This window comes from Chiloscyllium plagiosum, chromosome 16 (assembly GCF_004010195.1).
Source record: "Chiloscyllium plagiosum isolate BGI_BamShark_2017 chromosome 16, ASM401019v2, whole genome shotgun sequence".
Classification (NCBI taxonomy): Eukaryota; Metazoa; Chordata; class Chondrichthyes; order Orectolobiformes; family Hemiscylliidae; genus Chiloscyllium; species Chiloscyllium plagiosum.
This window is the reverse complement of record NC_057725.1, coordinates 20,319,649-20,344,337: the sequence shown is the minus strand read 5'-3', so window position 1 is coordinate 20,344,337 and position 24,689 is coordinate 20,319,649. Positions and strand designations below refer to the sequence as shown.

Here is a 24,689-nt window from a genome sequence, read left to right as displayed (position 1 = left end):
GAGGCTGAGGGGTGACCTTATAGAGGTTTATAAAATTGTGATGGGCATGGATAGGATAACTAGACAAAGTCTTTACCCCAGATGTGGGGGAGTCCAGAACTAGAGGGCATAGGTTTAGGTTGAGAGGGGAAAAATATAAAAGAGACCTAAGGGGCAACTGTTTCATGCAGAGGGTTGTACGTGTATGGAATGAGCTGCCAGAGGATGTGGTGGAGGCTGGTACAATTGCAACATTTAAGAGGCATATGGATGGGTATATGAATAGGAAGGGTTTGGAGGGATATGGGCTGGGTGCTGGCAGGTGGGACTAGATTGGGTTGGGATAACAGGTCGGCATGGACGGGTTGGACCGAAGAGTCTGTTTCCATGCTGTACATCTCTATGACTCTAAGTGGATTATGAGGTGGAATTCATACTTCTTGAATTTATGAACCTTTCATTCCCCTGTGCTCTGATATTTCTTCCAATAGTTATTGGTTACATCTGTGGAGAGCTGTTTAGAGCAGCCTGGTACAAGGAATTGCTTCAAATCTTTTCTGGAGTGCAAGATTTTTGGATATATTGGGAAAAATCTGAAAATGTTGCAGCAGATGGAAAAAAATCTCCCTCAAATGTTCTCTTCTAAAGACCCCTGAGGTCTTCAAATTCTTTCCTGTTTAGAATTCGATTTTTCGCCGCAAGTTTCAACTTGGGCTGAGAATGCATCTATATCACAAAATTTTATCCTCCTTTGTAATGAAAGATACCAAGGCTAGTGCCAGCAGTAGAATCCCATAGAGGACAGTGGTCCCCATTTACTCTGTTTGGAAAGTCAGTCATGAGGAATCATCAGTTGAAAACTGCTGTTAATAAAGTGGGTCAGAGGTTAGCAGAAAATATTTTATACGGAAGGCTGTTAGAGCATGGAATGCTTTGCTACAGGGTGCAGTTGTGGCATGATCAGTTATTTAAAAAAAGGTTAATAAGTAATTCAAATAGAGAATAATTTGGAACAGTGGAGAGAGAGTAAGAACAGCAAACAATTAGATTAAACCATCTCACTGTATGTTTTCGGGGAAAAGAAATCATTTTACTGCCTACCTGTTTTCCTTTCCTGAAATGTCTTAGAGTAATTCAGATAATATGAAACTTAAACTTAGAATAAGAATTGTCTCTACTTATAAGAATGGGCATGTCTTAATTCTTACCTAATGCAAAATTGGGATGATTTGATGGCTGTAATCCAGTCTTTGGTGTCCAGTCCAGTTCTTTGTGAAGCATTTTCAGAGTTTCATTGTGCTGTAGTAAATGACACTTTTGTGAGCTTGTTACAGTAAATCAACACAAAAAAAAGCTGATGAACATGAAGAAATGCACACTTGAATATGATTATTTCTGTGTGCATTATATAGTGAGCTGATCAGTTCCAAAAATTAATTTAAGAACTAGAATTCTCACTATTCTGTAATCTTATGATTTTAATAAATGTCAAATGACTCTCCCTGATTCTTTCATCTTCTTTATAATGAACTTCGCCAAGTGTTACAATTATCTGTGGTTGTTACTGTATAAAAAGAGCTCTTCTAAGAAAGGGAATTGACAGATGCCTACACTTTGTCAGTTCAACCACAGAAAGAAAAGGTCTGTGCCTTACTTAATTCATCACAATTTAACTCTTCTTCAAGATTTTGATATTTAGATTTGTGCATTTACAGCTTATCTTTTTATATTTAAGTGTTAAGATACCATTTTTATTGTGGCTCAGAAAATGATGTCCTAGGTCATTGGCTGTTTTGGGTGCAAGTTGTAGCTTGAGGTAAACTAATGAGAAATATTTAGTGCTCTTATTTAATATTCAATAAGATCATCATGTGATCAGAAGTTCTTAAAAAAAACAGTAGCTCTTAAGAGGCAGATGGTCACTTTAAAACAACTGTTGGTAAAAGTGGAAGCGGACAAGGTTGAGTACTGCCTCATTTGGAGGTAGTGCAGGGAAATGTGGCTTATTTTTGCGGATGAGAAGTGTCCTGCAATAAATAGCAATTTCAAAGGAACATGTGTCAATGTTATTTTACCTGAAGCCAAAACGTGGGAACAGTGAGGAAGAAATAGTGAATTCTACTCGCATGCAGCATTTTCCTATAACTGACAATATTATAACAGTTTAATAAGACATGTAACTCGATTGTTATTTGTGGAATCTGAAATTGTTGGCTGTGACATATTTGGGACAACATAAGACATGCATTATATAAATCATTATATAGAAAAATAGCTCTAGCTCCCGATAAACAATAAATCAGTTCAATTTGCTCTCACATTCTTTCAGAATTATTTGCACAACACATTGGTACAGTAAGGGAGTTGATCACTTACCTGGTAACAGTTGTGTTGTTCAGGATATCATTTGCCACTCCTGGAAGTCAGTTGTCACTTCAATAAAGATATAAATCATGTAATTGATGAAAAAGGTTTTGCAGGTAGTTTTTCATGGAAGTTTTAAAAAAGCTCTACAGCAGTTTGTATGTTGTCAGTGACAGAAGTCAAAACAATTGATGATAAGAATGTTTCCTGTTACAAAACCACTAGGTTTTGCATAAACCATTCAGATTGCCGATGTAAACATTTTATGCTGGTTCATTTGAGATTCCCCAGAGAACAGATTTGCAGAAGTTGGGGTTTTTCTCTATGACAGATTTGAACTGTTATTTTTTAAAATGCTAGACAGCATGCTTTGCGATGCAACATCCTGGTTTTGTTGTTAAAAAGTACTCGGAATTTCAGAAACCCATCAGTTTAGTATTTGATGTTCTACTTTACTTTGGGAGTTGCTCAGTTAAAATGCTAGAAATGTATTTTAATCAGTTCCATTTCATTATCTTTATGGATAAATCACAAACACATCAATAAATAACAAGGAATTGGGAACCTGTAATTCTCAATATAAGTTCTATTGGAATCAATTTAAGCAGTTCTGTTTAATATTTTTATCCAATCAGTTTTGTTATCTGCATTCACATAACCTAATGCAACACTTGCAAAAGCAAACTTCAAGTGAAAGAAAATGCCCAAGAAATTTGATAACATCACAACAATAATTCAGACCCAAAGTAGGTAACTCAGCATCTAATATAGTGGGCAGGGAGTGCCAATCATCAGATACATTGGCTGAGACAGCCCTGGCTATGATATCTACTAGAACATTTTGAGGTATCGATTTAAAATATTCACACTACAACTGTGTATTTGTTTTAGAGCCAATCTGTTAGATGTCTCAAAAAAAATCTGTCATGGTTGAATAATTGGCATGCAGTGGGTAAAATGTTAAGTGTAGATTGTAATCACAGTGGGAGTGAATATGATTAAAAAAAATGATATGAATTGTGATGAAGTGATTGTAGGAAAGTGAAAGAAATTGGGGAGGGGGGTATTGTGATTAGTGAGTTTGGAGGCATGAGCAGAGAGTTAGACATCAAGACTTTTACCTTGGTAATTCTAGTAATTTAATTGTTTCCTACCCCTCCACCATTGTCATGTCCTGGAAGTTAAGTTGGTAGGTTGAACAACACCTTTCGATTGGCGAAGCTTTAACTGAGACTTTTGGTGCCAAGCAGGGAACAGGATCTCCTTTGTTTTGTCCACTTTACCAGGATCTCTAAGTGGCCTGTCTGGACCACTTAGAGCCAAATTAATTGTTTGAAAATGATTCTTTCTAAAGCCAAAATGCACCTCTCCTTTAATGTCAAAAATATCCAATTTCCTGACAAAAACTTATGATGCCCCATGTATGCAATTTTTGTAGTCTGTCTTTCATTATTCCATCACTGGGTGTGCTTTTGAACTCTCTGCAGACAGAATTCATGATGAACCATAGATTTTTTTTTCTTTTTTTTTGATTTAAAGTTTATTTGTTATATTTCAGTTTTTTAAAAATAAATTTCATTTATATGTTACAATCTTTATTTCCCTGACTGTAAAATGATTAACAAATGAAGGGCAATCAGTGTGTGTTTAACTTCCTGGTGTACTGTCAGTGAAAATTCTTTAGTGGGATTTGCTGCTTAGCCTGTTAGTTGACAGAATTGTTGCTAGACAATGGAGAACTCCTTTGTTTATGGCAGATTAAAATTAATGTTGAAAGACGTGAAATACTTATCACAGAGATCTGTAGATCTTTGTGGACGACTTTCTTAGAAATTAGTGATGAGTAAGCCCTGGCACCTCACCATTGACCACAGATCCATTTGTTTTATTGTAGCTAACTCTATGTCTCTTTTGTATTCTAGATGAAATATCTACATTAGATATGCCAGCAGTGTTGGGGTCACAAATTATGGGGGAAGGAAGAACAGCCTTTGATGCTCTGGAAAGATTTTGCAGCAGTCATGAACAAACATATGCTGAATTCTTAGAATCATTTGTGCACCTCAAAAAAGGTAAGCTTTGTCAGGAGGTGAGTTTTAAGTAATGGATAAAGATGAGCAAAGTGTAGAGGAGTCAAGTCCACTTTGTGCACAATTGGCAATTCCAGTGCAAGTTATGTCCAAAGGTTTGCTTGTTTTAGAAAGTGATCCTTACCCTCAGTTTCTGCTCAAATCAGTTTGCATACTGCTTACATGGAATCTGCAACGAACCAGCATAATTAGGCAGCAAGTTAAAAGGCAATCTACAAGAATGCTATAAATGTTATTCTTTGATTTATTTTTGAAAATGACTTGATTATAAGTCATTTTGAGTATAACTTAAAATGGATTATCATAAAACCAATGTAAATCAAAGCATCAATTCACTACTTGTCCTTAACCTGATTTTAAACTACCTGAAAAAGAATCTATCTGACAACTTATTTTCTAAATAAATTGGGTTACGGGTAGTTAGATCCATTATCTCTGGCAGATGAATGGATGACAAAACAGGTCCTTTTCCCAACTGACAGCAAAATCAACTTCTTTCAAAATGTAAGTAAGATTCAATTTAACTTTTGGAACTCTAAGGGCTTGAAAATGAGCATAATTAGCAGAAATTCCCAAAGGTGATCCATTCACTTTGTGAACATGGAGTGTTTTTGTGAACAGGACCTGTTTCAAGAATGATGTTTTGAATACTAGTGCAAAAGATTATGATAACTCAAAGTGTATTATGTGGACTTTGCACTTAAAATCATTTGCACTGTTTGGATTGTGATATTAGGAGAATTGCAGGGAAGAAGCCAACATAATGGAGCAGAACCTCTGTAGTATGCCTAACTTCAGCATTAGTAATCCAGAGGCCCAGATTAACGCTATGGGGGAATGATTTCAAATCTCATCATGGCAGTTTGTGGAATTTAAAATGCATTTATGAAAAATATCTAGAATTGAAACTAGTTTCAGTTACACAGTCACCATTACTATCATCGATTTCATTTGTCAAAGGGCTATCGACCATCTTTGCCTTGTTTAGCCCAGACTTCAGACCCATAGTAATGTGGTTGATTCTTAATTGCCCTCTGAAATGATCTAGCAAGACGCTCAGTTCAAGGTGAGAAACCAACCTTGCCAGCAATGACTTCATCCCCTCGAAGGATAAATTAAAAAATCTCATCCTGCAGGTGCGGGAAACTTGACTTCATAGATGACAAAACTCATTAGGTATCCAAATAGAATTGCTAATTCCATCCACAAGCAACAGTGGTTACTGTTTTGGGAAAATAATTGATTTCCTGTGATGTCATAAACATGGTGTCATGACCAAAATAATCTTTAGGCGAACTGTAGTTCAATCGCAGAGATAATTGAACTGGAAAAAATAAAACAGAAATTGCTGGAAATCCTCAGGGATTGCAGCATTTGTTAGTGAGAGATACACAGATCTGTTCAATGGCCTTTCACTCTTGTTTCAGTTTCCCAGTACAGAATTTTACTCTGCAGACTTTTGTTCAATTACATGGTGTTAATCCATTTGCTTAAAGCTATAAATTGTCCCTATTTTAATAAAAATATTGAAGTAATATTATAGCAAATAGTAAGTCTGGCTACAACTTGGAAAGTAGTGGTTTGGGTATAGGCTTCCAAAAGGAGTAGTTGGGAAGCTCATTACTGACATTGTAAAGTGTTATTTATTATAGCATGGCAAATATAAATATAGTTTCCCTTAACCATGGAATTTTTGAAATTTAATTGACAGAAAAATGCATCAAAATATAAAACAAGAAGGACTGTTTTGTAAAGAGGAAGTGCATGGAAATGTAAGATTTTAAATTTACATGAATGGTGGTGAGCTTTAATGTGAAAATTAAGCTAATTGAACTTTATTTGGATCACATCAAAGACCACAAAGCCATGTTGTTGTGTTTGTAGACCTTATAGAATATGAGTTCTCAGACTGGGGCAGTTAACCTGGTCCAATGAGGGAGTCATTGGACATGCCTATAGGCATGTCTGAGGTTTTGCTCACTTTGAGAGCTGGCTCTGAGGAAGCTGGACTAGTGACATGTACTATGCATGTGCAAATAAAGGGTGACTTGGTGACAAGATACCGGCCTCTCTGGAGTTATTTCACACGTATTGCTAGAAAGTTTGCAGTTTGACAATCTATTATAAACTTAAAATTCTGTAAATGGTTTATTTGTGTGACCTTGTACTATTATGAATAGCAAGAGGGAGTCTCTGGCTAAAATAAAAGGACTTTCTATTCGTGGTTACCTCTAGGGTCTATTTCTAAAAGATTGTAGTGCTTACCCTATATTGCACACCAACCATCAGCATTCCTCATGTATTTTCTGAAAGTTACTGCTTAAGCAAGGAAGCAACTGCTGTTTGAAATGTGTTTTCTTCATATTGGTTCACATTGCAGATTTGGACATAGTGGAAACAGACCCTTTGGTCCAACCAGACCATGCTGACCATAATCCCAAACTAAACTCGTCTGGCCTGCCTGCGCTTGGCCCATATCCCACCAAACCTTTCCTATTTGTTAACTTATTCAAATATCTTTTAAACATTGTAATTGTTCCTGCATTCACCACTTCCTCTGGAAGTTCCTCCCACAACTGAACTAGTCTCTGTGTTTAAAAAACAAAATTGCCCCTTGTCTTTTTTTTAAACCTGTTCTCCTCTCACATTAAAAATATATCCTCTAGTCTTGAAATCTCCTTGTAAAGCAACCTGCCATTCACCTTATCTATAACCCTCATTATTTTATAAACCTCTGTAAGGTCACTCTCAACCTCCTATGCTCCAGTGAAAAATGTCCCAATTTTTCAGCCTCTCCTTATAACTCAAACCCTCCATTCCTGGCAACATACTGGTAAATCTCTTCTGAACCCTCTCCAGCTTAGTGATATTCTTCCTATAACAGGATGATCAGAACTGGACACTGCACTCCAGAAGCTGCCTCACCAATGTCTTGTGCAATCTCAACATTATACCCCAACTCTGTACTCAAAGGTCTGAGCAATGAAGGCAGGCGTGCTGAACCTTTTCTTAACCCCCCTTGTCTACTAGTGATGTAAACTTCAAAGAATTATGTACCTGAACCCTTAGGTCTCTCTGTTCTACAATACTACCCATGGAGAAAGTGAGGGCTGCAGATGCTGGAGATCAGAGCTGAAAATGTGTTGCTGGAAAAGCGCAGCAGGTCAGGCAGCATCCAAGGAACAGGAGAATCGACGTTTCGGGCATAAGCCCTTCTTCAGGAATAGGAAAGTGTGTCCAGCAATCATGGCGACACGACGGTTGGAGGAAGAGCGCCTCATCTTCTGCCTGGGAACCCTCCAACCACAAGGGATGAACTCAGATTTCTCCAGTTTCCTCATTTCCCCTTCCCCCACCTTGTCTCAGTCAAATCCCTCGAACTCAGCACCGCCTTCCTAACCTGCAATCATCTTCCTGACCTCTCCGCCCCCACCCCACTCCGGCCTATCACCCTCACCTTGACCTCCTCCACCTATCCTGACTGGCTGCGCTTTTCCAGCAACAAATTTTCAATACGACCCATGGCCCTACTTTTAATTGTATAAGTCTTGCCCTTGTTCGTTTTACCAAGGGCAGGTAAATACTTCGCATTTTATACAAATTGAACTCCATTTGCCACTCTTTGGCCCAATGACCCAACTGATTGAGATCTCTTTGTAATCTTAGACAACCTTCTTCACTGTCCACTGTACCGCCAGCTTTTGTGTCATCTGAAAATTTACTAACCCTGCCTTCTATATTTTCATCTAAATCAAAAGTGGGCCCAGCATTGATCCCTGTTGAACACCGTTGGTCACAGGCCTCCAGTCTGAAAAAAACAACCTTCTAACATCACTCTGTCTCCTGTTGTTAAGCCAATTTGTATCCAGTTGGAAAGCCCACCCTAAATACCATGTGATCTAACTTTATTAATTAGTCTATCTAGCAAAACCTTGTCAAAGGCTTTACTGAAGGCCAAGTAAATGATGTCTACCACTCTGCTCTCATTAATCTTGGTTACTTCCTCAAAAAAACCCAATCCAGTTTATGAGACATGATTTCCCTTGCACAGAACAATGCTGACTATCCATTCCTTGCCTCTCCAAATGCATATAAATCTCTTTTTCAGAATCACTTCCTACACCTTACCCACCACAGGTGAGTGGTTCTCCTTACATTCCTTAAACAAAGTCAAAACATTAGCCACTCTCCAGTCATTTGGCATCTCACCATAGTTATGGATGATACAAATATTTCTGCATGAGGCCCCACAATTTCCTTCCCAATTTCCCACACCTTCCTGAGATGCACTGGATCATGTCTGGAGATTATTCACTTTTATATTTTCTAAGACCTGCAGCACTTTCTCTTCCATAAAGTGAACTGTTTTCAAAACATCAGTATTTGGTTATGAGTTCTCTATTCTCCAATTCTTTTTCCAGGTAAAATGATGCAAAAATTCATTTAATGTCTTTCCAATCTCCTGAGGTTCAACACAAAGACAACCTCTCTCTCTAGTTGCTCTTTTGCTAATAATATCACTCTTCGAACCTCTTTGGATTATCCTTAACCTTACTTGCCAAGGCTATTTCATTTCCTGCTCTGCATTCCTGAGCTCCCTCTTAAGAATGCTCTTAACACTCTTTATACCGTTCAAGAGACTCATTTGAATCCAGTTGTTAATATCTAAGATATGACTCTTAATATCTAAGATATGATTCTTAATATCTAAGATATGATTTTTTAAATTCTTGATTAGAACCTCGATATTATTCATCCATTGTCCTCTAATTCTACCAGTCTTACCTTTCACTCTTACGAATACAATGACTCTGAACTTTTGAAAGCCTCACACTTATCAGATGTCCCTGTGAACAGTCTACTCCAATCAATTTTTGAAAGTTCTTGTCTCAAAGCATTAAAATTTATCTTACTGCAATTAAAAACTTTTCCATAACACTTTTAAAACAAATAGAATTATGATTACTGGACCCAAAGTGTTCCCTTACTATCACTTCAGTAACTTACCCTGTCTTATTATCTAAGAGAAGGTCAAGTTTTACTCCTCTAGTTGGAATATTTACGTGTGTTCAATAAAATTTTCTTTGACAATATTTGGCAAATTCTTCATCATCTGAACCTTTAACACTATGGTAGTCCCAGTCAATGTTTGAAAAATTAAAATCACATGCAGTTTGCAACCTTATTATTATTACATGTATCTGAGTTTTCTCAACATATTTGTTCCCCAATTTCCCTCTGACTGCTGGAGTTTGGGGGCGGGGGAGGTGTGGTGTGGTTCTACAGTACAATCCCATCAAGGTAGTCATTCCTTTTTTATTTCTAATTTTAACTCATTTTTCATTGAACAATTTTTCAGAAATATCTTCTCTAGTTACAGCAGTAATGTTTTCCTTAATCAAAAATGCTACACCACTCCTCTTTTGCCTCTCTTTCTATCCCTCCTATAGCATCTGAGCAGAACATTCAGCTGCCAGTCCTGTCCATCCCTCAACCAAATTTCTGTCATAGCTATTACATCCCTATCCCATGTTCCCAAACATGCCCTGAGTTCTGCAGTTCTCACTTTCTCCTGACTTCCATCATCCTTACATACAAGACCCTGGATATCTTCTCCTTTTCTCTTCATGCTATTCCTGGTTCTAGGTTAAAACTAGTACCCAGTTTTTTGGAATCAACTTGAAAATGAATAGTATTAAAGACTCCTTTGGTACATCTAGTGAGTTTTCACTCTTTTTCAGAGGACTTGAAGAAACAAAAGACATCTCCTGAAGTTGGCAGCATTGCAGATGACGAATATAAACTAACTCGGAGGGTATTGTTGGAAACTTTGGTCCAGGTTGAAGGAGAGATGCCCAAGAATGACAAGAAGGCAAGTTTTAAATTATAAGTAGGTTGAATTTGTTTGCGTTCAATGTAGTTGTAACATGGTAATCTCTCAGTATTTTTTAATGCAGAGGAGCATACACAAAACCTGCATGAGGAAATTGAAACTGACCATGGAGCCATTTTAAACAGCATTTACTGTTTTATATTGAAATTTGTTATTGATTTACATTTGCCAAAAGGTTGTTCAGTTGATGATTGTTCAGCATACTGTGAGATAAGTGTAACTGCAGTCATGCAAATTTGAAAAGTTTACAAAGTGCCTGAATTTTGTGCTGTTCATATTTTGCTTTTCTGTCTAACAAAGTTATACCAGTACAATTGCAAACGACTGGGAGTAATTTTAAAAGAGATGTTTGAATCCTATTGATTAAGCATAGAACAGTGCAGTATAGGGCCTTTGGCCCTCGATGTTGCACCAACCTGTGAAACCAATCTGAAGCCCATCTAACCTACGGTATTCCCTTATAATCCATATGTTTATCCAATGACCATTTAAATGCCTTTAATGTTAACGAGTCCACTACTGTTGCAGGCAGGGCATTCCACGCCCTTACTACTCTCGGAGTAAAGAACCTACCTCTGATATCTGTCCTATATCTGTCACCTCTTAATTTAAAGCTATGTCCCTTCGTGCTAGCTATCACCATTTGAGGAGAAAGGACAGACAGTGAGAGCTGTTCTAATCCTCTGATCATCTTGTATGTCTCTATTAAGTCACCTCCTCTCTAATGAAAATCACCTCAGGTCCCTCAGCCTTTCCTCCTAAGACCTTCCCTCCTTACCAGGCAACATTGTAGCAAATCACCTCTGCATCCTTTCCAATGCTTTCACGTCCTTCCTATAATGTAGTGACCAGAACTGTACGCAATACTCCAAGTGCGGCCGCACCAGAGTTTTGTACAGCTGCAACATGACCTCATGGCACCGAAACCCAATCCCTCTACCAATAAAAGCTAACACACTGTATGCCTTCTTAACAACCCTATCAACGAGGGTGGCAACTTTCAGGGATCTATGCACGTAGACATCCACACTACCAAGAATCTTACCATTATCCCAGTATTCTGTATTCCTGTTACTCCTTTCAAAGTGAATCACCTCATACTTTTCTGCATTAAACTCCATTTGTCACCTCTCAGCCCAGATCTGCAGCTTATCTATGTCCCTCTGTAACCTGCAACATCCTTCTGCACTGTCTACAATTCCACCGACCTTAGGGTTATCCACAAATTTACTAATCCATCCTTCTGCTTCCTAATCCAAGTCATTTGTAAAAATGACAAACAGTGCTGAAAACCGCATATCAAAGACTGATTTAAGAGGACTATTGACACCCTGATAGCAGATTTAACTTTAACAAGGAATTATATTGAAATTAAGTAGGTTCATGATTGCATCTCTGCTGACAATTTACCTTCATTATATTGTCTGTTTCTGTAATTACTTAAAACTAGCATAATAGGGGCTTTTGTGGCATGGTGGTGATGTCCCCACCTCTGAACTAGGAGGTCTGGTGTCAAGTCCTGTATGTTCCGGAAGTACGTAAAACATCCCTGAACAGGCTGGTTAAAAAATATCTGAAGCTAGCTTATTTGTGGTAGTTGTAGTTTGACCAGAAGTATTTTTTTTAACCTTTTGCTCCACCTTCCATTCCTGAACTACAAAGATTTTTAAAAATGCCAGACTTGCATTTAGATGGTGCCTGTATGACCTCAAGCTGCTTCACAGGTAATGACATTTTCAATTGTGGTTGCTGTAATATCAGCAACAGAATTGTCAATTTGCAGAGTGGCCACTTGAAGCTAATGTGACAATTGTGATATACATATATGATAGGTGGTTCTGAACCAATCTATTTAAAAATATCACTTAAGTGGGATTCATTTCCCTATTATTTCATGGTTGCTAATGTTTGTTTTTAGTTGTAAATCTTGTTACTAGTCAAAACTGCTACTTTGAAGGTGGTTAACTAAACCAGATTAATTGTAGGTTGATTAGACAATATCTATCTAGAGATGTTTTTACCTGCTTCTGGAGCAGGTGGGATTTGAACTCAGACCTTCTGGCCCAGAGGTAATGACTTTATCATTGGGCCACAAACGCCTTTACTACTAGATTAATTGTATTTTTTTCCAAAACCTGTTGCATTGGAACAGTATTTGATACAGCTGCAACCCTTTAAGTTTGTCTGGCATATCTTTAATGTGTGACCTAAAGACCAGATATCAGTGCTGTAATTAAAAAATAATGTATTAAGAAAGTATATTGGTCTAAACAATAATGTGGAGGAAGTCATTTTTAAGCAAACTCTCAAAGTTTTGAGAGCCTTCAGACAATAGCATCAGCTCCATTGATGCAAGGAAGGCCAAGAGGCTCATCACCACCTTTTCCAGGGCAATTAGAAATAGGGAGTAAGCAAAAGAAAGATTTTAAAAGTTATGAAAGGTTATGAATGGGAAGTATCTTTTTCACTTGGAGAATCAGTAAGGAAATGATACTTTTGAAATGGCACTAGGATATGGGATAAAATGAATAAACACGTATTTATGAAGAGAATTATTACAACTATGAATGCTTTGCTAAAAGGGATTAATTATGGCAGAGACCTTTGTAAGTAGTCACAGAAGAGTTGACATAATTTGAAGCAGAGGAGAATGCAGCGGGCTTTGGGATTAGATTGGATCCCTCTTGCAAGCAACTGTGTAAATGACCATCTCTATGTTGAAAGGTTTCTATGTGTACTGATGTTTTTTGAGATTTACTGTTGTCTTGTATTTGAACTAATTAATAAAATAAGGAATTTTTTGTTTTACGCAATCTGGATTTCAGAACAGTAAAATAACTATGCGTCGTCAGACAGTGGTTAAGGCCTTAAAGATATTTGCAGTAGATATTTGTTGTACAGAACAGTTGCTGTGGGGTGAATGATATCATCTAGTAAGGTCTGACAGAGAATCTTGAGACCAAGTGGAGCTTGGAATCAGGTGGTGATTATATGTTAGTTAAGGGATAGGCAGCTTCCATGGTGAGAAAGAAAGCTAATGTTTTAAGTCCAGACTCGAAACATTAGCTTGCTTTCTTTCTATGGATACTGCCTGACCTGCTGTAATCTCCAGCGTTTTATGTTTTAAGTACGGATTCCAGCATCTGCAGTAATTTACTTCTCCTTAATTAAGAGATAGTTGGCAAGCACTTAACTGAATTTATAGCAACAAGTAACCACTGCTATTGGAGTTTGTGTAGAAATGAAACTAACTAGGCAAGTATATGGCTACATTTTGTTAAAAACGACAGGTAAAATGCTGGTAAGACAGTGAAATTCAACTTTTAACAAATGGTGCTTGAGGGAGTAACAACAAAAATATTTTAACTGTGTAGGTTTGTGTAATTTTGTTTACTGCCTCTTAGAGCTAGAGCTAGATGCGGTCTTATTTTTACCACGTTGCAACAGAGTACATTTTCTGACATTTGTAGTAGTCAAATATTAAATATTTTCAAAGTGTCTAATAGTTCCAGTATCAAAACTGAGGACTGCTGTTGATAATACTAAGCGAATGTTGAAGAATTAGCAAAGCATTGGTTTCCATTTTAAATAAACCCTATGGGAGGGCTTTTTTTTTTAGATCACAATGGCAGGTGCTATGTCGAATTTTAATGTAAAGCCATAGCTTTGAATATGACTGAAATCAAATGAATGTGTTTTTTTTCCCTAAAACCAATGATATTTTAAGAACCGATTGCATTCCTGATTAAATAATTTTCCCCATGAGGGTGAAGACTATTACTTATGTTCAGGTTATTCTCCTTTAACACTTTAGTTTCTGTTAGTTACTGCATTGTGTTCCTTATAACAAATGTTTCCTGTTTATGTGAACCATACAGAACAGTAATTGTGTTTATGGTAGAGTGATCAGAGTGAATTTCTTCTGCCTTGGACAGAGAATATATTTGTTACACTTTGTCTGAGCAATTTTAAAAAGGTATAGTTTAAAAGAAAATAACATTTGGATATTTTATGGAGACTCGAGGGGAAAAACTGTAATGCTCACCAAGTGATTTATCCCTTGGTTAGTAACTAACGTTGTAAAGCTGAAGAGAGCAAAAATAAAATGCAGTGAAGTGTATCTTGTTGCTGAAAGTTGCAAAGAATGCCAAGTGTCAGAATCCAACCTTCTGGTGAAATGGTCTGTTTTATTGTTTTGTTGCCTACTTAACATTTTCAGCTTTTTTATTTCAGGCCAAACTGACATTAGAGGTTCCTTGTTCAGGTTAAGTAATGAAAACTAACTTTTAGGTTCATTAAAGCAGGTGTGCTTCCTACAGGCTGAGTCTATTACATGCCAACTGTCTAGACCACAGAGTCAAGCAGGTATTTCTGGTAAATCAAGTGATATCAGATAATTCATTCACTTAGCGTTGAATTTACCCAGTTGAATGACCAAATCTTCTAGTAGCAAGTCAAAAGCTTCCTGTAATGAACTATATTGGACCACTTCAGACTAAGTTATAAGTCGGGCCTTTTGAATCTTTGTATACTCGAGGGGGTCAATTTCAATTTTTCAAATACAGGCAAAGGGGACTCGTTTAGTTTGGGAAACTTGGCCGGCATGGACAGTTGGACCAAAGGGTTTGTTTCCATACTGTATGACTCTGTGTCTATAGCTATCATTAGGGGAGACAGTGAGCAAACATCTGAAAGATAAGGTTGGGGACAACAGTAAAAATGAGTTTCAATTTTAAAAAAATGCAATTCAAATTGATAAATTGATCATTTAAATGAGTAATTAATAAAAATGGCCCTTAATAGTGAGAAACAGCGTAGTTAATGAATTGCTTTTCCATCTTGGTATGAAGCAGAGCTAAAGATAAGACAAACTAAGTCCCAAGTCCTGGTCATCAAGTAAGAGGAGAGGTCTGGGGTCAAGCTAAGGAATTGGGTTTAAATAACATTTACTTGACGACACACGATCTGAGGTGGAGTTGGCAGTATTCATATGAAAATGGGAGCCGGACGAAAGTTGCCTTCAGTCTGTGTTTTTTTCCTTTTCCCACCATGCTTTGTTTTTTTGGGGAGGGAGGAGATGAAAGGAGTACGTGTATTTGATTCAGTCAAAGGGTTCACACATATGCACACCACCATTTCTATGCTCTTTCACTGTCCTGTCTCCCCCTGTATATATCATCTCTCTATCTTGCTGTCTCCACCCTCCTCTCTCCCCCTCAGTCATACAAACACAGAGACACACCTCACAGCCCTGCAGGTTCCAATACCCACTGCACCTTGGTCGTGGCCCCTCAGAGGATAAGGTGTCTGTGTAGGAACTCAAATCATTTGCTCACTTGGATTGTTGCAACCTGCACCCTCTGGCAACCGAGTCTGTTCCTGACTGACCTGATGAAAGGAGAAAGTGAGGTCTGCGGATGTTGGAGATCAGAGTTGAGACTGTGTTGCTGGAAAAGCACAGCAGGTCAGACAGCATCCAAAGAGCAGGAGAATTGCGTTTCAGGCCAGAGCCCTTCATCAGGAATTCTTGATGAAGGGCTCCGGTTTCTGGCCCGAAATGTCAATTCTCCTGCTCCTCGGATGCTGCCCGACCTGACCAAAGTCCCATGCCTTGTGTTCTCTCCACCCCCATCCCCTTCCGATAAGCAGATTTCCATCACTGATTACATTGTGCAAGCCTCATTAATTAACTTTTCAGCAGCAAATGTGGGAGAGAAACACTGTCTGGTTGGAAGAACAATCGCTTGTGAAATATTGATGTTCTCTTTCTAGTATTTGGAAGCCTGGTGACAATCCAGATAGGGTCCTTTCTTGAGGGAGCGTTCTGGCCCACAAGCAAGTAATAGTCTCAAAGAAAACAACAGGATGTGGTAAAAAAGGCATAATTCCATGTTACTTATGGGAGTTCTCAAAATATTTTTAAAAATTGGACTTGTAAGAAAATTAAGAAGCATCTTCTTTTTGTGGTCACTTTGGGGTTGAGCCCAAGATACAATGATAATTAATTAAAATGTTCACCTATCAGTTGAATATGTTTATATTACATTCCTGTACATTATTATTATTATCTTTTATTTATAACTGCCAGATTGTATAAGATAATTGGTGTGAACGAGCTAGTCCTGATGTTACTTTGAGTTCCACCCTTTGATGTCACTCATCCAGTCTGCAAGTGGAGACTGAGTTTATGGTAGTTTTCATAGGGAGTAGATCTGTTAATATATTTTGTACAACTGCTGTGATCCCTTGTAATTACACATCATCAGTATGTGGTTGTACTTATTACTATCATGCAATAAACGGTAATAAATATATTGTTGGCAAACGTTAGTGTCTTTTTCTAAAGACTCTACAGTGGTGTATCTCCAAGATTGATCATTTGACAGACCCTAGACAAAGTATAGGAAAATGGAAGATCAATAGCAGTGAACTACCTTTAACAACCCTTTCTCTGAACCACATCCTGGCAGAGATAACAGATAGCATGACGCTCCAGTAGCACCAATCAGGATAATACCACAGTGCATAAAGTTATGCACCCAATGACGTGACATAAGCACGCAAAGTATTTATATGCCATTGAAATCCATTGAAATTCTTTCTTCTTATTACAGTTTTAAGGGATTTAATTTGAAACTCTAACAGCCTAGACAGGCAGGCTTTAAATTTGTCAAAATATGGACCCCTCAACCTGCTATGAATGTGCCAACTTCTAGATTATACATGGCAATTGGGGGTTTTCTGGGCAACTTTCACAGGAAAGGTGGATCAGTGATTAGGATATTTAAATAAACAGTTCTTTCTTGGAAATTACTTACATTTCATGGTTGCAAGCTGAGTTTTTCAGGGTCTGGAAAGAGTTTGTGTATAATTCGATTTCAAATTATTAATAGGCTCCAATTAAACCTTTTAGTTGTAAGACCATTTAGAAATGGCTGTTCTTTTTCCAGTTTGCATCTTGTCCTTTCATCCTATTTTTCCCTGGGTAAATATATCATGGAATATTGTGGTGTAAGCAGTGGCTACTTTATCAGATTATGTAATCCCATTTCCTTCTTGGACTTCCTCTCAATATGCAGAGGTGACACTGTCTTGTCTATTATATTTTGACACTGTCAGAACAGATATGTAAGACAATAAATAGGTTTCACAATGTTACAATTCAATTTCAATGGTGATAAGTGTTGAAGAATTTTTATTTGTGTTTTGCTTGTCTTTCAACTTATTTAAGGTGGAACATTACGTTGACGTTGAGGAAAAGGGCAATGAAAAACAAACTGAACACCAAAGCAACTCTGGTAAGTATTTAGTATTTCATATCACTGTTCTTGGTGTAAATGGATTTAAATGGATTGAATGGACTTAATAAGTTGTGTTGATAATGTTTGTCCAGAAGCTTTCAAGAATGAAAACTTTTCCATCAAGAAATCATAGTTAACACTTAGCCTCCTTCCTTCTTACTGTATTCTCATTAGGAAAAGCATACTATTCCAGGTGACACCTCAGACTCATATTTGTGAAGTATTTTCCAGTGGAACTATTTTCCTGGGATAAACTCACTCATTCTTAAATCCTTAGACACTGATCAGTAATTTCAGTCTTTACATTTCATAACAGTTTATAATATCATTGAACTTTCACTCATTTCTGAGAACTTAAAAGCAAGGGAGCACTTTTGTAAAATGAACGAAAGTTTTGGTGTGGACTTGTTGGGCCGAAGGGCCTGTTTCCACACTGTAAGTAATCTAATCTAAATTTGCTTGTCAAAAATCATAGAAAGGATGACACAGCTAATCGATTCATTGTGCCTATGCCTTTATAAATTTATCCAGTAAATCCCTCTTCCCTGCTATTTTACCGCATAGTACTGTAATTTTTTCCCTTAAATTATTTAGCCAATACCATTTTGAATATTACTTTGAGCCACGTTCTAACAGATAACAATGATGTGAGAAAGTATTAGGTTTTGCGCTTTAGTAGGAAAAATAGAAGGGAAGGCTATTTTCTAAATGGGGAATGGCTTAGGAAAACTGATGCAAAAAAACATGGGAGTCTTAGTTCAGCATTCTTTTAAGGCTAACATGCAGGTTCAGTTGGCACTTTAGAAGGCAAATGTGCAATGTTAGCATTCATTTTGAGAGGGCTAGAATACAGGAAGAGGATGTAAAGCTCTGGTCATACCCCGTTTGGAATACTGTGAGCAGTTTTGGGCCCCACATCTAAGAAGGATATGCTTTCCTTAGAGAGGGTCCAGAGGAAGTTCACAAGAATGAAATCAGAGATGAAGAGTTGTCACATGAAAAGCAGCTTAAAACTCTGAGTTTGTACTTGATGGAGTTTAGAAGGATGAGAAGGGGATCTCATTGAAACTTACAGAATACTGAGAGGACATAGAGTGGACAAGGAGAAGATGTTTCCACTAGTAGGAGATACTAGGATTTGAGAGTGAAGGGATAACCCTTTAGAACTGAGGTGAGGAAGAATTTCTTTAGTCATTGGATAGTAAATCTGTGGAACTCATTGCCATAGAAGACTGTGGAGGCTAATTCACTGAGTTTATTTAAGACATGGAATCTTGATGAGTAAGAGGACCAAGGGCTACGTGCAGAAGACAGCAGAATGGGATTGTGAAACATAACAATGGTGGAGCAAACTCACTGGGTTGAATGGCCTAATTCGACTAATTATGTTTTGTGGTCCTATTGTATTTGCTGTGTGAATAATTGTTGGGGCTGGATATTACAAGGCATTATGATCCCTGTCCCTTGGTAAAGATTTGGGACAAAGGTATCAGAGCAAAGAATGGTTGTGCCTGGCTACTTGTAGCCTGCAGACAGGATATTCACTCATCAGGAACAAGTAGTCACACTTCAATGAGCTGTTGGTCAACCAGCTAGTCAGAGGCTGGTAGTTCTCCAGTGTTTGCCTCTTCAGAACTTCAGCACTCTGCTGTTTGCAATTATGCCTAGTACAAAGGAAGGTAGCTGTGGCAGTTGGAGGTCAACTATCTCTAGTCTAGGACACCACTGCAGGAGTTCCTCAAGATAGTGCCCTAGGTCTAACCATCTTTGTCCACTTCAACAATGATCTTCCATCATAAGGTCAAACATGGCAATGTTTTCTGCTGGTTTGCACAGTATTGAACACCATTTGTGATTCTTTAGTTACTGAAGCAGTCCATGCCCAAAGTTAGCAAGACCTGTTAAATATGCAGACTTGGGCTGGCAATTCTTGTTGAAGAGCTTATGCTTGAAACGTTGATTCTCCTGCTTCTTGGATGCTGCCTGATCGGCTGTGCTTTTCCAGCACTTCACTTCCAACCTTGGGCTGACAACTGATGACAAGTAACAAGTCATGCAAGTGTCAGCAATGACCATTTCCAACAAAAGAAAATCTAATTATTACCCCTTGATATTCAGTGGCATTACCATTGCTGAACCTTCCACCACACCCTCTCCCCCCACCCCTCACTATCCATTCTGGGCAGACCTCTAACTATGCTGAGATAAAACATAAACAAGTTGAGTTTCCATTGCAGACTTCACAATACAAAAAAAACACTCATCCATTTCATATATTTAAATACCCTTAAGTCCTTAGTCCATTCTTACAAACAAACATTTTAATGTGAGGGAATGGAGTACAAGACAGCTACTCCTTTTATAAATGTTTGGAATGTCGAACAACTTGAGAATACAGTACCCCACTGTGATAAGTGTTGGTTGTGTTTTTTTTAATTCCCAATTTTTAAATGCAGGCTACATAACTTAAGGCTTGACAGTTTCATTGCCCTTATGTGCTCTTCAGGATTCACATTTATGCTAAAAACATCCTCCTCATATCCTGCAAGATCAAACCTACACTCCATTGAGAAGCTAGTCTTGTCAGCACTGAGTTCAAATTGTGTTTTCCCCGTTTCCCTAATGGTAAAAATGTCAGGTTTTTAAATTGATGGTGGGATTTCTGGACTGGTGCTGTTTTAGATATCTTTGACACACCACGAAAAAACTAGGCTGAAGTCTATTACTTGGTATTTTTAGACAAAAGTCCAATTTATATAAACAACTTAACCACACAAATGTCAACAAATTTCTCCTTAATTGCAAAAAACTCAACCAAGTTAATGAAACACTATCTTCTTTAACAAATTTGTTCTGACGTTCATTTATTAATATATTTAAGAAGTACCAATTAATTCTATCCTGGATTTATGTCTCTGAAATGCTCCAGCACTGAAGTTAAGCTGACTGATACTTACTTAATTGCTGATTTTACCCCAGCTCCCCTTTCTAAAATCTAGTTAAATATAGGCAATCCTCTAATACTCTGATTAAAAAGTTAAATTTAGTAAAGGTGCATTGTTAAATTATTTTCATTTAACCTTGAATTATGGCTGACATGAGTAGTAAAGTTTGGACATAGTTCAGAATAATTATGAATTGTTTTATATACTTGCATATAGTACCCCTTTGGTTGCAGCATGTTGGTGAGAGGCTTCTCAGTTACAGTGATGTGTATTCACATAGTAAATACGTTGATTTTATTCTTTGATCACAGACATTTGATATTTATTGAGCCCTAGATGATTTCTTTTTGTGAATTGCTGAAAGTATCTAGCGCCCTCTATATTTGAAGGCAAGTTATTAATCAGGAGATTAATTATGATTCTAACAACTGCTGTCAAGGGGCTGTCCCTTCTGTTCCATGGTTACCCCTGTCTGGACTGTTCTACACCACTGCAGCTCATCAAAACACAGCTGGGCAGATAATTAACAGAACAGCAACCATCATGAATGAGTGTACTCATTGGTTAAACAATTGAACAAAGATTGCAACTGGGACATGATATAACCAATTGTGTACTGATGTTGTATTTCTCAAATGGCTTTTGTTTTCTGTTTCCAAGGCCCCTGACAGAGGGACCTCACCATCATGATGAAAATGGCTGACTGTTAATAAGTTCGGCCATCAAACACAGCAATTCTTATCTTTTTGGGGCTGGGGTGCGTTTTGCAGTTATGCAGTTTACACAGGCAGCTGGCCATTTAATTCAACAGCTGCCTGCACTAAAGTGGGATTTTGGGAGCAAAGAATGCAAATTTGACCTTGTAAAGGCAGATCTGTAGTTGATGGATTAATTTGGGTAGCCTGGATTGGTGGAGGCAAGTTGGAGTAATCTAAAGTGCTCTTTGGGATTGTTATGTGCATGAAATGCATATAAGCTCATAACTGTTAAGTGTTATCATCCCAGCTGTGGTACTACTGTATAAATCAGATTCCAGAATGAAATCTGCCTCAGTATCATCTAATATGATCTGAAGGGACCTAATGGACTGAAAGAACTGGGGATTTATATATTAATTAATGGTTAATTAGGTATGAATTGGTTGTATGAATATGGAGAGCTACCTATCGGGGGATGAAAGTATATGGAGTTTGGTTAACTGAAGTAAAACACTCACTAAAATTATGGATTTGGACTCTGTTCAAAGACATTTATCTCCTGGTGAATAATGCTCGTTTTTGTTAATGTGATGGTTGGTCACTGAAATAATCACATGGGGCTTAGATTTTCTGAAACAACAGTACACAAGTTTATTGTACCAAATGAGAAATTTAAAAAAAAAAGCATGGTCTAGATATACAAGATAGTTTAGAAAATTCTTAAAATGCATAAAAACGGGGACTTGGCAACATGGCGGAAATTCTGTGGACAGCTCTGCCTAACAGCCAAGGCATACTGGTGTTTTTTTGCTATCCCTGGCCAACTTATGTGGTGGGGAAATCTTTGAAGAGAAAATGAGGTCTGCAGATGCTGGAGATCAGAGATGGAAATGTGTTGCTGGAGAAGCGCAGCAGGTCAGGCAGCATCTAGGGAACAGGAGAATCGACGTTTCGGGCATTAGCCCTTCTTCAGGAATGAAGGAATAAAAAATAGGAAGGGAAAACATGGGGAAAGAAGGAAAAGAGAACAAATATTAATCGTATTCTTCAGGCCAATCCGTCTATTTTAAAGCGTCTACAAAGTTTTTAGCTTTATCCACTGAGTCAAATGTTCTTCATTCCTGAAGAAGGGCTAATGCCCGAAACGTCGATTCTCCTGTTCCCTAGATGCTGCCTGACCTGCTGCGCTTCTCCAGCAACACATTTCCAACTTATGTGGTGGAGTTATTAGTTTAAAGCCTTACAGAACACATATTTGTTAATATTTGGGAGTGGGAAGGATGCCAAAGGGAAAAGGAGCGAGCAAACAGCAGCAGGGAGGACAGTTCCCTGCAGCACCTACCACACCAGAGTCTGCAGCAGCAGCCTCTCCTGAACCCCCCAGGGACCTGACAGACTCACAGGAATTGGCTGCAACGATGGAGAGACTTACCTTGAAAGTTGGGGCTACGATCGAGGAGATCCGTGGGGAGATTTCTGTCCAGGTCCAACCTATCACATCCATGCTACGGAAGTATGAGCAGGAGATCCAGGGCCTCGGGAAGCAGCTGGAGGAGATGGACTGTTGAACTAAGGCCTCGGAACCTGTGATGGAGTCCTTATCCAGTTGGATCCAGGTGCTGGAGCGAGAGGTGCGGGCCTTGTGAGACAATATCGACGACCTTGAAAATCGAGGTTGGAGGGTAAATCTCCGAATTGTCAGGCTCCCGGAAGGTGAGCAGCCAGTCAGCTTCTTTGAAAGCTGGCTGCCGAAGTTTTTGGGCTTTCACATTGAGTGAAGCAGGCTGCAGATTGAAAGGGCTTATCGGGTTACAGTTCAGCGCCCCCGCTCGGTCCTAGTGCACCCCCACTCATATAAGGACAAGCAAAAATTGATAGAAGCTTCTAGATTACTGGGAAATGATCCGCAGGCACTGCTGTACAAGGGGTCAGAAATCATGTTTTTTCAGGATTTCTCTGTAGCTTTAATTCGAAAGAGAAAGTCCTTCGATGAAGTTAAAAAAGAGTCTGAGGAACCTGGGTATCCAGTACTCCATGAGATACCCCTCAGTGCTCCATTTCAGCCACGAGGACTCATTAATACATTTGACTCAGTGGATAAAGCTAAAAACTTTGTAGACGCTTTAAAATAGACGGATTGGCCTGAAGAATACGATTAATATTTGTTCTCTTTTCCTTCTTTCCCCATGTTTTCCCTTCCTATTTTTTATTCCTTTCTTTCTCCCTACTAATTTCTTTTTTTGGAAAGGGGGAAAAACCTTGGAATAAGTTGTTCCTTTTGTTTTAATAACTGGATTTTCTGGGAAATTTTGTGGATGTTCTTTGTTGTCTCCCTCTTTTTTTTTGTTTGTTCTCTTTCTCTTTTAGTCACAAGTAGGGGTGGCATGAAGCCAGGGATGGTGGAGTGCCCATCCTGACTTTGTCTTTTTTCTGTTAATATAAGGATCATCTCCTTGTTTTTCCTCTCTCTGGCCTAAGGCTGGGGCACAGTCCGGGTTTGAAGGAACTGTGAAGGAGGGGATGGGTAGGGTGAATGCCCCCTATGGGCAGGGGCAAGAGCCTTCCATTCAAGGTTTTATAGTTGGTTTTCTTTGTAGTTTTTGATAGAAATAGTTGTTTATAGTTATGATAGAATTGTTTTTGTATATATAGTTCTTTGACTCTAAGTCTTTATTTACTTGTGCTCGGCGCTTTGTAAGCAGGGTTCTCCCTCCGAGGAGTTCAAGGGTCTCTGAAAGGGAATATGACTAAGTGTCTTATTAAATGGTGCACCTAGAATATTAAGGGAAGTCATTCGCCTGTTAAAAGGAAAAAAAGTGCTTTCTAGCCTTAAGAGGGACAGGGTTGATATCGCTTTGTTGCAGTAACCCCATCTTGATGATGGGGAACACCAGGTATTATGACCAGGTATTCTTTTCATCTTTTACTACTAAAAGTAGGGGAGTGGTGGTACTTATTCAGAAAAATCTTCCATTCACATTATTAGAGCAGGTGAAAGATGAGCAAGGACGATTATACATGGGGAGGGATACGGCATCTGAAACGTCTACTGTCCTCTGGCGCATTCCCTCAAATTTTTTAATAGTGCTTTCTCTAAGTTGAGTGCTTTTGGAACACGGCACATTTATTATAGGGGGGATTTTAATTGTCTTTTGGGTCCGATGGTGGACAGCATGTCTTGTGGGCCCCCAACTGTTTCTTTGCAGGCCAAGCAGATGGTTAACTTATGCGAGGAGTTGGGGCTGGTGGATATCTGGAGACGTCTTCACCCTACCGGCAGGGACTTCACCTATTTTTCAAACCCATATAAATGTCACATGAGGATTGACCTCTTTCTGGCTCCCTCGGCCCTTCTGGGTTCGATTATGGGTTGTAAAATTAGGAATATAGCTATATCCGATCATGTGGTGGTATATTTG

General features: G+C 38.4%; 1 protein-coding gene across 1 annotated transcript in view; it reads left to right on the top strand.

Moving 5' to 3' along the window:
• LOC122557668 (intraflagellar transport associated protein) overlaps positions 1 to 24,689 on the top strand; it is a 55,121-nt gene that overhangs the window by 18,455 nt on the left and 11,977 nt on the right. The window contains exons 3-5 of the mRNA XM_043705496.1: positions 4,266 to 4,415; positions 10,175 to 10,305; positions 17,558 to 17,624. Of these exons, the coding sequence (XP_043561431.1) occupies positions 4,286 to 4,415; positions 10,175 to 10,305; positions 17,558 to 17,624 (328 nt within the window). The 5' untranslated portion in view covers positions 4,266 to 4,285. The remainder of the gene's footprint in view (positions 1 to 4,265; positions 4,416 to 10,174; positions 10,306 to 17,557; positions 17,625 to 24,689) is intronic.